Below are 14,203 nucleotides of genomic sequence, written 5' to 3' on the forward strand. Positions count from 1 at the left end.
AAAGAAATAAGAGTGGCAGCAGAGTTAAAAACTAAATGCTGCTTCCCCACGTTTATTTTTGTTTTAGGGACAGAAAGCAGACCTTTCCCAGATGACCTTAGAGATGGACGGTTCATGATATCGCACAAGATTTGGCCCTAAACCATTCAAAGCTTTATAGACCAAAAGTAGCATTTTGAAATCAATTATTTGACACACAGGTATTTCTTGGTATTAGTAAGGAATCGTTCTGCAGCGTTCTGAATCAACTGCAGTGATTTTTTTGGGGACACCTGATGGCTGCAAACCGCCATGATATGTCTTAGTCTACATGAGAACTTTGACATAGTACCCTTTCTCCCCCAGTGACCCCACAATGACCATGGGCGAGGGTGAAATACAATGGACTGTTTTTAATCATTATTAAATTATTCAGAGCATCAAGCTGGTTGTGCTGACTTTTCTTTATTTTCTTCTGATCTGTGTACTTTGTCCTGCACCGGCGTTGATTTGGATGTGCATACTACTCCCCTTTGAAGATGTCTGTGTCGACGGTGCGAGAAGTAAAACCAGATAACTACCTAAAACTTGTGTATAGTTTCAAAGAATAGCAAGCTTCTAAAATTAAAAAAAAATCTTAAGGAATTGTGACAATATTGAGAATTTTTAACAACACAAACCTTGTCTTATGGGGGTCACTGGCACAAAATATGTTCAAATGGGGTCTGCGGCCTAATACATAGTATCAATTTAGGGGTCCTTGACATGAAAATGTTTGAGAACCACTGACTTATATTACGCACATCCCCGGTCATCTCAGATGGGAGTGAGTTACTGATAGACAACATCCAGAATACACAACAGTAATACAATTTATCACAGGGATGTGTAAAACATGATATATTATCTTATTACATAACTAACTATTTCAGTTAACCTATGGAATGTTTTATTGCGTTTGTTGAATTTGTAGGCTACGTTAGCTGGTTAGTGGCTAACACTCGGACACCAGAATACCGATAAGAGTATTAGGACCAGGATCAGATGGATAGGATGTTTAACAGTTCTCATTTATTGGTGATGGCAATGGCATACAGGCTATGGACACGATGGTGATGATGGAAATGATGATTTAAGGCTATATGGGAATATACAAAGGAAACAAACAATCAATAACCAAAATAATCAATATTAACAAGGTAGGAAAACAGATCTGTAAACAAAAGTATTGGCATCAAAATATACTTACAGTAGGCTACTTAACGTAAAAGTTCTGATTGGGGTCCGGGGCCAAATATATACATTAATTTGGAGGCCCTTGACATGAAAAAGATTGAGTTAACACAAACAACTGAATTAACACAACGATGTACAAAGGAAACTGGGTGAAATTCTTAATTGTAGGCCTCCATCAATGCAGTTAAGAGATAGATAGAGAATTGGAGCATAGAAGTTGAATAAAGTGCATAAAAAGTGGCTAATGTGCATAATAATTTAAGAGTCATGATGAATGTTTGTAAAATAGAATGGATATGTTAATATACATCCATGGCGCCTCCTGGTGGACAGTTGTGCTCTACTGAGCACCTTTCTTACCAGTATTTAGATATTTAGATTGGGACGTGCCTGCCAACCAGGTGTATACTGTAGTCAAGTGTACTGTAAACAACCTGGTCAAGTAGTGTGGGGCTGTGGGATGCTAGTTTTCTTCTCGGTTGTATCATGGAAAAGTTTATAGCGAAAGGAACAAATAAGGGGAGTTAAACTTGTCTTCAACCATAGGCTAGCTTATTATGGACCGTTGAGGGTTCTGACTGTTATTTCTTTTTTCTTGTGCCATTTTAAAACTTGTCATTCTGCATAATGAGCACTTTTACTTTAGGTAATTTAAGTATATTTTGATGCCAATACTTGTATACTTTTACTCAAGTAAATTTTTAATACCAGACTTCTTCTTGTAACAGAGTATTTCTACATTGCAGTATTGATACTTTTACTTAAGTAACAAATGTGAGTACTTTTTCCACCACTTGTACCAAGTCAGTTTGCAGTTTACATCCTGCACCATATGACGGTGGGATCTGTTATTTTAGTCGCGCGACACCGTCGTACGACGAAGCACGCAAACCAGGCTTTACTTCCGTTTTTCTTGCCAACACCGGTATAAAATAGAACTGTGTGGATAGGGTGATTCACTCGCTCCGCTCATTGGCCAGATCAGCCGTCGCTCATATTTCCCCCGCGTCCCATTGGCCAGAAGTCATGGGCATGGGCGGACGTTATCGGCGTGGCACACTGTAAGGGGCGGGGCTTAAAGGGTCGGGCAGGAAAAGAAAAAGGAAGGCGAGGAGGCATCTTCTCATCTCACACGAAAACGGTAAACGAAAACATTCTTATACCACCTCTCTCTCGTCGTGGTCGGTGCCCTTTTGCTCTGTGGTTTATGCGTTAAGTCACCCAATAAAGACACACAGTGAATTAAGCTCTTAAAGTTGACAGTGTGGCCGACTTTATAAGCGGGCCGCTGACCCCCGTAAACTAAGCAAAGAGGCTAGCTAAGTTAGCTCGCTAACAGTGTTGCCATGTCCGCTTGTTTTTCTGTGAAGTTGCTTGTATTAGTGGTTGCGTTTTTTTGTGCTTGTTGCTTATTTGGCCTTGTTTCCAAATGTTGTAATTATTATTTAAACTAGTGGTCCTCAAATATTTTCATGTCATGAACCCCCAAATGAATATGTTGCCTGTTTGTGTCAGAATGTTTCAAAAATATTCCACAATTTATTTCAAGATTTGTTTTTGAAAATAGCAGATCTACAAGCTGCGCGTTGTGAGCTTGTAGATCGGCTATTTTCAAATAGCCAATGCATATGGAGTTAAAGTGCTCATGTGGCCTATAGTCCCTTCTTTTGGGCTTGTTTTCAGAGACCTGTTTAGTGGTTGCTTATTTCTCGCAGAATCTGGCAATACTGCTAACATCAGATGATGTTGGCAGGTGTAGCCTCAACATCAAAGTTGACATGATGTTGTCATATTAATGAACAGTTGGGCAGGTCAAGTGTTCGGCTGGTGTTGTAATCACACACATGTAATCACACACATGTCAGTCCACAAAACTGACATCTGAGCTCGTCTCGATGGATCATATCATTTTTAGGCTTCCAAATAAACATGACAGCAGTAGCAGGCGAAGCCTCCTAGCTATATTTTCAGGCTAAAGCAGCGAGCTTGACTGCAGTTGACGTTGATTAGAAGAAAGCCATGGGAATCTTATCATATGAAATCTATTCAGATCGAAAGCATAAATTAGTTGTATAACAACAACTATTTAGTGTTACTAGTCATGTATAGTTTCCTTTGTTGAAGTTGTGGGTCCTAAAAGTGACAGATGTTGGCATCCTTCAGTAGAGATTCTGACCGCAAGACTCCCAGTCCCATATTCCTGAAATTCGTTTTTAAAAGGCAGTTTGTATTAGTAAATTAAAATGCCATTGGATTTGCAGCCAGGCCCCAATTATACATTGGAAATAAGTTTCAAACGTTGATTAGCCATGGTTGTTAAAGGAAATGGCCTGTAAACATGTCACTTCAGTCATGATGATGGATTGTCAGCTGACACTGACCAGTAGTATCCCACTGCATCATGTAAGCCCTGATACATCATGTCATTAAGTCATATTGGCTATAGATAACCTGACAGCCTTGATAGCTAGTAACTTTCTTCAAGAATGTGTGACTCCAGGCTTTAAGTGACTGTAATGTGTTTGTCACCTGTGGATTAAGGTAAATGAGGTTCTGGGAGAACAGAATACTCATAATTACACTAGAAGCCACCCCAAGGCTGTTCAATCCCATTCTGATCTGTAATGTCATATTCAAATTGTTTTCTAAGTGGGGTTGTATCATATGGCTATCATTTGCTGTATATCACTGCATAGTGCATAGTCAGTGCTGTTTTGACAGTTTCAGGCTTTTAGTGCCCACTCACTATTCGATCATTAGAATTAGAAGTCATATTTCCCACAACTGTTACATATTTGTACCTGACTTGTGATAATGATTTGAGACCAAGGGTAACAACACATGGGACGAGTCTGTAGTTTACATTTTTGTGCTAATAATTATACTGAGGAAAACCAGAAACATTCGTCCAAAAACTGAACTCTTGACAGATCTGCTTAACTATTTGGAATGTGCATTGTGTGTCTACGCTTGAGTGATGTAAAACTATTCTTCGTCTCACAGTCTTTTTGATAGACTAAACATACACTCCCTACACTGGCTAATTGTCTATCATGGTCAGTCCAGTACAGACCTGAGAGCTCTTGATTGATTGTGTGATGCATTACTGTCTTAACTCTGAGATATTTGCTTTCAGATGGCTGCAATCCGTAAGAAACTTGTGATCGTTGGTGATGGTGCTTGCGGGAAGACATGTCTTCTCATAGTGTTCAGCAAGGACCAGTTCCCTGAGGTCTATGTGCCCACAGTGTTTGAAAATTATGTGGCAGACATCGAGGTGGATAGTAAACAGGTAAGCTAGTGAACATCCTTTGCAATTATCAAATGTAAACCTCCAAGCTTAACAACCTCTGATTTACATTTGAGATGCTGTCTATTTCAATTTTGTATTCTTAATCTGAATTCATCTTGAGGGTCATTGTCTTATAAACACAATAATCCAAAGTCCATTTTGACCATCTAAACTCTAGTGTTAACCCATTTAGACCTGAGGTCGATTCTAAAAACCTTGTAAATCCTGACTTAAGTTTTCTGAAAAACTTCAAACATTTATTAAAAAATTACAACAAATGTATTCTGCTATATACTGTACATAGCAACAAGAACCGCAAAAGGGGTTACCGTCCTGAAAGGTATAGTTACAAATAGGGGTCCCCGCCCGAAATTAAGCTGTGTTTTCACTACAGTGCCAGTATTTTACCTGCAAAACAATTAGCATAACTTGCTGGAATGGCAATGACAGAGACCGTTTTCACATGCCCTCCTTGGCAGCAAAAGTGCTTTATTGCCTGATAAGCTGCCCTTTTCATTTGTTTATTTTCTAACGGTATTCGTCGGTAGACTGTACGCACGCAAGACTGTAACTTTTTAATCCATCTAGTTAGATTAATGTTCTTGATTAGCAACTGTTTCAGTACCTCCCGCATGTTTGTCTTTTGCACCAGAAAAAAAGAAATGTATCCACACACCCCCATTGCTGTGAGTTTTCTTTGACAACAAGGCAGGCGCACTGACAGCAAGACATTGAGGCTCGTGAGGCGCGCCTGAGCGATCCGATAGGCGAGCGAGTGCCCGCACCGAGCACGCTGTCTGCGAGTCGGCAAGATGTGTGGACAGATTTTTTTCATCACCTGTTCACAAATTGCACACGTTAGCAGGCTAGCTCGCTAACTACATAATGTAAACAGACTGGCTACAAGTGTGCACACGCCACTTCCACCCAGTTAAAGGGAAGGACGGTGTGGCCAGTGAAAACAATGGAAAACTCTTGCAAAGGGCATACACACGTTCCCTCCCACCCCCAAGAGAGCAGCCCATTAATTAGTGCATTAGTTAGTTCACACCAAGTACTATAGCTATAAAGATATAGTTACTATTAAAAAAATCGTTGTAACTCAAGTGAATGGCATAGTCCACACCACATCTATAACAACGACAATGGTGAACAATATAGTTATTGTTATAGTGTGTGGTGTTAACGGCCCTTAAACCTTGAGATTTATTAAGATTGTCTTTAAGGTGCTGTAAGTGATATTTTGTGGTTAAAAAAAAAAGAGTTGAAGGTGAAGCTCTATATTCCCAGAGGAATCATCAATATAGAGTGTTTGTTCATAATGGGTCTCCCCCGTCTCTCAAGCAAATACATTTTCAGGTGGGTTGCCAATTTCATCCAGTCAGGAGAGTACCAATTTATCAGCTTCAATTTTATAGTGTTCCAGTTCCAATTTTGCCTGCTCATTTTTTTTCTCCATCACTTCCAATTTCACTTGTTTAACCTGTATGAGTTATCTCTCATGATTGGATAAAATTGATATCCTGAAGAGCTGGAGATATGGGTAGACCCTGTTACTGAACAAACTCTATAGCAATCTTTATTTCAGAATATAGAGCTATTTAGCACTTTTAATTTTAACCAAAGAATATCACTTACAGTACACAACCTCTAATTTCAGTACTATCTGCAGGCTTCTGTTTGTTGCAGTGTGCCTGCTTTTCTTCAGTGATAGTTCAATGAATGTGCACCGAAGCAAAGCAGCGCCTGTGCCAGAGCCTGCTCTGTTGCTGGGCATATATACACACCTTAGCAACTACTGTAAAACTGTACCTTTGATAACAGAGGACAGACGGATCAGAGAATAAGTCAGCTTCATGAGATGCCAGACCATCAGTGTAAATAAAAAGTACACCTTCCTGGTTAACCACAGGAGATCTATACTGGGACCCCTCCCGTTTCCCCTCCATATCACTAAACATCTTCCTCGAAAATAGCCAAGCTCATAGCGCATTGCAACACTTTTTGTAACTTGATTACTTCAAGGCCTTTCTTCTTGTTATATAGTCTGTGGTAAACCAGCAAGGATGGATACCTAGTGGGTTTGACTATCTCCCACCAATTGTATAATATGTGTATGCCCAGCAGAGAAAAATAATCTATGATTTGGTTAGTGATCTTGTTTACTTAGAATTGCATCCACTCTGAAATTTACAGAGGGGATGCCCCAAAGTCTAAACATGAGATACAATTTGTTGAAGCCATACTGCAATCTAGACGCATTCAGTGTCTGTCAGAGGAGTCACTACTGTATTAAACGAGTGATCTGTTCGTAGGTTGAGCTGGCTCTGTGGGACACAGCCGGTCAGGAGGACTATGACAGACTACGGCCTCTCTCCTATCCAGACACGGACGTCATCCTCATGTGCTTCTCCATCGACAGCCCAGACAGTTTAGGTGAGACCTCGATCGTAGAGATCCTTCTTTCTGTCCCATGTTTTGGTCTTTTTTTCTCCATCCTTTTTTATGTCTAGAGAGCCTGACCTTATACCTTGTGTTTCAACACAGAGAATATCCCAGAGAAGTGGACTCCCGAGGTCAAGCACTTCTGTCCCAACGTGCCTATCATTCTCGTGGGAAACAAGAAGGACCTGCGAAATGATGAGCACACACGTCGCGAACTAGCAAAGATGAAACAGGTCTGTATCCTATATACAGTACGTGGTTTGGTGTCCAGCCATGTCCTATCCTTATTTGCCCAGGGCGAGGGGAGCAATAAAAAGACTTAGAGGGTGATATCTGAAAATCCCATTGGGTTGATAAGTGATGACCCCAGGGGCTGATACGACAGTAGGTGGCCAATCAGTGCAAGTTAAAGTGCCACTGTGCAGTTAAGTGTCACTGTGGAAGAAACTCAACATGTCCAACATGGCCACCACGGTTATTGTGTTCATCAAATGGTATTTTCTCCTGTTCTATGGGTATGTTATAAACAAATTATCACCTGGCCATTTGTGGTTGCCCGTGGTTAGTTAACCTTATGCAATGGTGAATGGTTGGGTGGGCAATAATTGTCAGAGTTATACACTGACAACGGCTGGATAGCCGAAACGTTTGTTCATTTCTAAGGCAAAACTCATTCATCTTGTCACTCGTGTGACCTTTCACTTGCCAAATGTTTGTTTTAAGGAGCAGGTAACAAAAAGTTTCTAAATGGATGGCTTGCCATATTTAAGCAATCCTAATCACGCTATGTCCATGACAATTTACCATGGAGTTTTTTTAATTACAGGAGGACATCCTCTGACAATCCCTCCATTACTTGGGTCGGCCATAGCTGAGTGGTTAGTGAGCCCGCCTAGGGAACCAGCTGGCCCTGGTTGCCCCAGGTTCGGTTCCAGGCTATCCCAGCATATGTGCCGATGATATGAAATTTGTCCCTGAGCAAGACTCTTAACCCCAATTGCTCACAGGTTCTCATTGGAAACAAGACCGCAAGGACTTTCATGAACGACCTGTTAAAAGGAAAGGAAAAAGGAATTTATACTTATTTGAATGTCCACTTCTCCACTTGATGTTTTATCCTCATTCTTCCATTTCAATACTTATATGTAGCTTATTGCATATTAAGTTGTTGGCCTTAATGGCCTATACCATTTCATGTACACAGTAATAAAGGCTTTATTGTCTGTTTGCATTTGTTACTTGATCTGCTAAAACAGGAACCAGTGAAGCCAGAAGAGGGACGGGACATGGCCAACCGCATCAATGCCTTCGGTTATTTGGAGTGTTCAGCCAAGACGAAAGATGGCGTGAGGGAAGTATTTGAGATGGCTACTAGGGCGGCGCTGCAGGCCAAGAAACGAAACAAGAAGAACGCCTGTGTTTTGCTATAGAGAGCTTGGGAGAGACGGGAGTGGGAGGGACGGGAAAATTGAACCAGGCCAAGCAAATCATACGCCCCTTCACAGCAGGGTGGAAAGATTTCACATGGGATAAAAAACATAGAAAACCAGGCCAAAATAAATAGAGATTGGAGGTCAAATATGATAAAAGGGAGTATACACATTTAGGGCCAAGATGATTGCTGTCAGCTGTCAAGTGATGAAATTTGTGCAGTTAAGATTTCCAATTAGGTCCTCAACTAAGAGAAGGTTAAGAGTAAAAATACATCTCTCACTTAAGCTTTTCAAAGTGTGGTGGTGCCCTTAACTAGGCCTGCCTGTTCTCTGAAGAGAATATGACAAAGATTGATATTCTCTATGGTTCTAAACCTCAGCATTATTGCTCTGGTAGAGACAAGTTTGGAAAGAGATATGTGGCATCATTGCATCCAAAATGATGCGTGCTTGCCGAACTCTGTCAGTGACCTCCATGGCTTGCAGTGTGTCTGTCTGTGCTTGTCTTCTCTGTGCAGCCATTCCGTAGGTGTTTTTCTTTTCTTCGTGTTGCCTATGGATAGATAGACTAACCTATCTTCATGTGGACCAGCTCTTTTATGAAACAATGGTCCAACATTATAGTTCATTTGATACAAGCAATTTTGATTTATTTAAATAGCTAAATGTTTTTATTTGCCTTTGACTATAAATACATATTAAATGCATACTTGGATGACAAGACTAACAGATTTTTTTTTAGTGTTTTATATAAGCTTGTTCATGTATTGTATTAATTTTACTTAAGCATTTGGTTGATCATTAGTTTGGGCTTTCTAGTCAGTATAATGATATTCACTTGATGTGGCCTGTCAGACACACTGTCAGGGTTTGAGAGGGGATATGGTTTTGTATACGGTTGGGTATTAATACTTTTACAAATTGGCATATTCCCCTTTCAGAATAGTTTTTTTGCCTGCATGCCAGGCTGTTATTGGGAGTGATTTTTTTATTTTATTTTTATTGTTGACGCATTCCCACCACTCCATTCATCACATCTCAAACCCCCCCCCCCCCTTTTTTCTCTTGTACTGTATGTTTTAACTTTTTGTGACATTCTACTGGCTTAGTATTCTGTATTAGTTGTGCATATTTTGCTAAATCAACATAAAACAGACAAAAAGTTCAATGCTTGAAAATAAACTCTTGAAAAGAAAATAATGTCAAATTATCATCTGCAAAATGCAAGCAACTCCTGAAAGAGCTTGGGTATGAGGCAGAATGTGTTTTGTATACAAATTCACCCTCATGTTTCTTCAGTTCTCTTTTCAATGTACTCTAAAGGAAATAAATTGTTATAGGGAATGACCAAATGTATTATTGCTCACTTGCTCCTTTTTTAATACTCAAATTTCAGTCTGCATGTTTACAAGTCATGTACTGTATTTCTGATTCACTGGGAGAGAAGTGAGTGACGGACCATACGGTATTACACAGCATAGACCATAGTTTCAGATGTAGTGTGGACGTTTCCCAACGTCATTTTAGGGACTATAGTGTTTGATGGAGTCCTTCTATGAATTCCTGGTAAAATGGCTCTGAAATGAAAGGCATGAGAGAAAGTTATTTCAACAAGTGCTCTGCTTCATCACACGCACACGCACACACACACACACACGAGTGTTGAACATACCTGTGTCTGGCTCAACAAATGAGTGTCTGATAAGGAAATCTAAGACGACCATGGCACAGTTGGGTTTAAAGTCATCGGTGACCAACAGTTCTTTTACCTGAAAATGAGAACTTGCAATCATCACATAAACAACTTTGTACATGAGAGATACAAAGCATTATGAAAGCAAGGCTATTAGATGTCTGGTGGTGTGATGAACATCTTCCAACCAGACTTGGCTCTTGGTAGAACTAACATTATAGGCTGATACATTTTTTTTTACTAACTGTTTTTGGCTGTAATAGGTTTGTATCACTGGTAATGTCACAAATCAAGCTCTTGGTGAACACAACCCTCAATTATGTTTTTAAAAAAATCAATGATTGGGCATTTAATGGTGTATTGTAGGCAACACAGCTGAACGAAATAATGTAATAGAGACTTTTTGAGAGGTTTCTTATATAAACTCAGAATGTTAGAAAAAGACCCACTAACCTCATGTATGGGTAAGAGGTAAAAATCTTGCACTTCCCCGTCCCCTATCCTGGGCTTGAAGTCAGGAGGAAGTTCTAAGTCAAAGACAAACTGGCTCTCTGGGAACACGCCCTCCTCATCTTCATAGGTATAGCTGTAAAATAGGTGTTTGATTAACCACTTGAACCCCAGCACCCCTATTCTGGGGGGAACATTCACCATAAATAGCCAATCTAAAAGAAGGAGGATGCAAATAACTTGTGCTTAGTTTAGCCATTAAACCATTTTTGTAATGCTTTGAAATCATGTTGCTACTTGGCTGTGGCAGGAATCAATTTACCTTACAGTGCTCACAGGGCGGGCCTTCTCAGCGATGTATGCAGGTATACATGCTTCCTCCTCGCATTCTTTGACAAGGGTGTGTTTGATGCTGATACCTGCAGCCAGACCACCTGCCGCCTTAAACAATAAGCAGTATATCGATGTAAGATTTTATGGACCTCCACTGCATGCTTTTGCTATACTTTGCAATACATGGTCCTCCTTTTTTTCCCTATAGACCAAATCTCTTTGCCTAAAATAGCCAATCTATAAGTCAACACACACTGCAATGTGATGTGAGCTTGTAAATCTATTTCCTCCGAATGAACGCCTATTATGACATGCCCAGAATAGTACCGACTATGGCTGAGTTTAAATGTCCAGTTTATCATCGCTTGATAGTGTTTTTCATGCATCAGAGTGCAGCTATTATGTTAGGTGTAGTCTATTGTAGGCTGAGTAAAGCACAATGCACACTCACCAAGTTGTCCAGTAGCCCCGGGTAGGTCTGCTTAGTGGGAGAGCGCCTCGCCAACCACATCCTCACCTCCCCGCTTTCATCCCGACAGTACCCGTTTATGTGGACTCCGTAACGCTTCACTCCGAAAAGACCTGCATAAGAGGTGATTTCTGCTTTGTTAGTGACCAGTCAACAGTGGAGAATGACAGGAAGCAGACAAGCAGAGGCAATGACATGTAACAGGAAGGGAATTGGAACCCAAGCCCAGACATCACAGTCAGTTTTATGCCTAAGGAGTGCCAACACTCACTGACAGATCCACCAGGCGGCACTTGCATTGCCATTGCTGTTGGCTTATGCAAAGCTTCTGGTGACCAAAGGAGGGCGTGCCAGTAGCTGATGGAATAGAATGTCGACCACGTAATTGCAACATCCCTGTTCAATTCCAATCACAGACCTGTGTTGGATGTCATTCCCCCTATCTGCGCCCAGCTTCCTGTCTCTCGATCTAAAATACATTTTTAAATAAAGCTTAATATGCTGTATGTTGAGTGCATGTCGATACTGTCACTGACTTTGTACCAAAACCTACTTGTGGCTGATCTTTCCATGCACATCAGAGGAGCGTCGCAGAACTTTGCCATTACCTGATATTTCTGAAAGAAGATAATGTTACACATGTGTGCATGTATGGAAATACTGTCTAGAAGCCATGGCGGTATAGTGAGAAACAGGCGTGTGTGGGTGTGAAGCATGACACATCGCTGAAAAGGTCATTTATGCTTGTTCAGGGGTCCTCACCTCATCTCGCCATCCCTTCAGAACTGTCAGAGTGCTGTCTTGCCTAAGGGTTTGAAGGACCGTGTCGATGGCCTCAGACCTGCTCCCATAAGAGTCTAGAGTATGGCACAGTGAAATGGCACCGCTGTGTGGTGGATTGAAAACTTCCGGAAAACGAGCCAAAATGGAAGCAACTTTGGGTGGGATCCAGCCAACTTGTTCTCCAGCCACCTCGAATCTAAAGCAACTTGCACGGCTTGAGCCTGTGGGAAAGGGCAACCACATTAGATTGCATGGTTCACGGTGTTTATTGTCACATACATACAGCTGATAGTGGGGCTGTGTCGGTGTACAATATTTACAAAATCATACATCACTATATATAATATATATATGTTTTTTTCTTTTTACCAAATACCTCAATATCTATATTGTGACCATATTGCTGGGATTACTATTGGTGATTTCACAAAATATTTGTGATAAAAAATAATCAGTAATGCCTATATAATAACTAAGTGTGTAAAGGTAAAAATAAAAGGCAGCTATAACAGTCAGGTATGTTCAGATCACATAACTTTACTGTAATCTCGTCTTAACCACTTTTTCATGTGTTCCCACATTTTTCGTTTCCTCAGCTATTTGTCTTCCTGTTATGACTATATATTTGAGGCTTTTTTGTTTGTTTTAACCTTGATGTCTTGTCAATTTTCATGCTGTACAGCAACTTTGGTCGGCCTTTGGTTAAATAAAATTGACTTGACTTAACCAGGAAAAGACAACTATACCATATCAGACTAATCTTATTTCACAATATGAATATAATATCGATATACAGTGCAGTATTGCCCAGCCCTAGCTGATAGCAGCATTCGGTAGCCCTAGAATGGCTGAAATTCCAGTGGAATATCAGCCATTCTAGGGCTACATAGGCATTGCAATATGAACGTTGTACTTTCAAGCTTCCTCGACGACACTGTGGATAACAATAAAATAAAATGAGTCACTGTCAGTCACAATTAATCGTGTTTAAATTCAAGCTAATGAATCCTATGATGAAATCAACATTCCCTGCTCTCACGGGGCACATGATCCAATAGTTAACATTCAAGCTGTCTTGTGTATGTTGTTACCTGGTGAATAAAAGTTATTCATTCGGCGAAGTAGATGCAGCATTTTGTCAGACCAGGTAGTGTTTGCCATTTGCCCAAAAGTGAAGGAAAATCTGGTCTATCAGATTTACTCGAGTTCAAACTGTGGTTGGGACGAGCTAAATATTAATAAATGCTCTGATCCTCTGGCATATTTTTCTATATCAAAAACGAAGTGTGTACCATATTTTCGTACTGTAGTGGCTACTCCATTTTTCACCACGGAAGTGCGCATGCGTACCAGCAAAGCGGTAGACACTGACAGGAACCCAGTATCCGGGAAAAGACCGTGTGCACGTGCTGCATGTTTATGCAAATTACCGGATACAGTAGGCGGGCTCTCAACCGGATCTGAGCCCTGAGCAGTAAATAGACCAGGTCGAAATAAACCATGCTTACCACTTTGAATAAGTTAACAATTGAATAAATAAATGATACATACATACATACATACATACATACATACATACATACATACATACATACATACATACATACATACATACATACATACATACATACATACATACATACATACATGCATGATTGCATGCATGCATTTATGCATGCATGCATACATACGTACGTACGTGCGTGCGTGCGTGCGTGCGTGCGTGCGTACGTACGTACGTACATACATACATACATACATACATACATACATTTAATTGATTCATTCTTTAATTTAAAAAATCACACCCTGTGTGAAGTGGGCGGTGTCTTGCTAGCTAATCACAATACTGAATGGAGTCAACCAATCATGTACAAAAGATAAATACATTTATTGAAACACTCTTTATGATGGACGAAACCATAACTTGAAAAAAACAAACTTATTGTTTTTTTCAAGTTATGGTTTCTTATATAGGGCTATGCACATGTGTCATGTGACACTGGCCAATCACAATCCTGAATAGATTGTGATTGGCCAATCACGGTGCAGGATAATTGTACAAATTTCCAAACCTCACTTTTAGGGGC

The 14,203-nt window shown here is 40.3% G+C and overlaps 2 protein-coding genes across 2 annotated transcripts; one reads left to right on the forward strand and one right to left on the reverse strand.

Annotated features, from left to right (window-relative positions):
• The first annotated feature begins 2,295 nt into the window (after window positions 1–2,295).
• On the forward strand, window positions 2,296–9,432 carry rhoaa (ras homolog gene family, member Aa). The gene is made up of 5 exons (XM_080445401.1): window positions 2,296–2,356; window positions 4,352–4,507; window positions 6,823–6,943; window positions 7,055–7,185; window positions 8,209–9,432. The coding sequence occupies exons 2-5, from the start codon at window positions 4,352–4,354 to the stop codon at window positions 8,380–8,382; spliced, it is 582 nt and encodes a 193-aa protein (XP_080301527.1). The 5' UTR covers window positions 2,296–2,356; the 3' UTR covers window positions 8,383–9,432.
• A 342-nt stretch (window positions 9,433–9,774) lies between these two features.
• tpk2 (thiamin pyrophosphokinase 2) lies at window positions 9,775–13,442 on the reverse strand. Its single transcript, XM_080445400.1, has 8 exons — window positions 13,205–13,442; window positions 12,093–12,334; window positions 11,884–11,947; window positions 11,313–11,443; window positions 10,851–10,969; window positions 10,532–10,664; window positions 10,058–10,154; window positions 9,775–9,962 (listed from the first exon to the last, which is right to left on the reverse strand). Exons 1-8 carry the CDS (start codon window positions 13,272–13,274, stop codon window positions 9,916–9,918), a joined length of 903 nt encoding a protein of 300 aa, XP_080301526.1. The 5' UTR covers window positions 13,275–13,442; the 3' UTR covers window positions 9,775–9,915.
• Window positions 13,443–14,203: the final 761 nt, after the last annotated feature.

Source organism: Gymnoscopelus braueri (assembly GCF_963280865.1).
Source record: "Gymnoscopelus braueri genome assembly, chromosome: 12".
In the NCBI taxonomy this organism is placed as follows: domain Eukaryota; kingdom Metazoa; phylum Chordata; class Actinopteri; order Myctophiformes; family Myctophidae; genus Gymnoscopelus; species Gymnoscopelus braueri.

Bases quoted from the DNA above. Each gene is read 5' to 3' on its own strand.
- rhoaa (XM_080445401.1), top strand. From the start codon at position 4,352: ATGGCTGCAATCCGTAAGAAACTTGTGATCGTTGGTGATGGTGCTTGC. The intron at 6,944-7,054 runs GTGAGACCTCGA...GTTTCAACACAG, and splicing joins CGACAGCCCAGACAGTTTAG to AGAATATCCCAGAGAAGTGG. The intron at 7,186-8,208 runs GTCTGTATCCTA...CTGCTAAAACAG, and splicing joins AACTAGCAAAGATGAAACAG to GAACCAGTGAAGCCAGAAGA.
- tpk2 (XM_080445400.1), bottom strand. From the start codon at position 13,274: ATGGCAAACACTACCTGGTCTGACAAAATGCTGCATCTACTTCGCCGA. The intron at 11,444-11,883 runs GTAGGTTTTGGT...CCTCTTATGCAG, and splicing joins CATGGAAAGATCAGCCACAA to GTCTTTTCGGAGTGAAGCGT. The intron at 10,665-10,850 runs GTAAATTGATTC...CCTATTTTACAG, and splicing joins CGCCCTGTGAGCACTGTAAG to CTATACCTATGAAGATGAGG.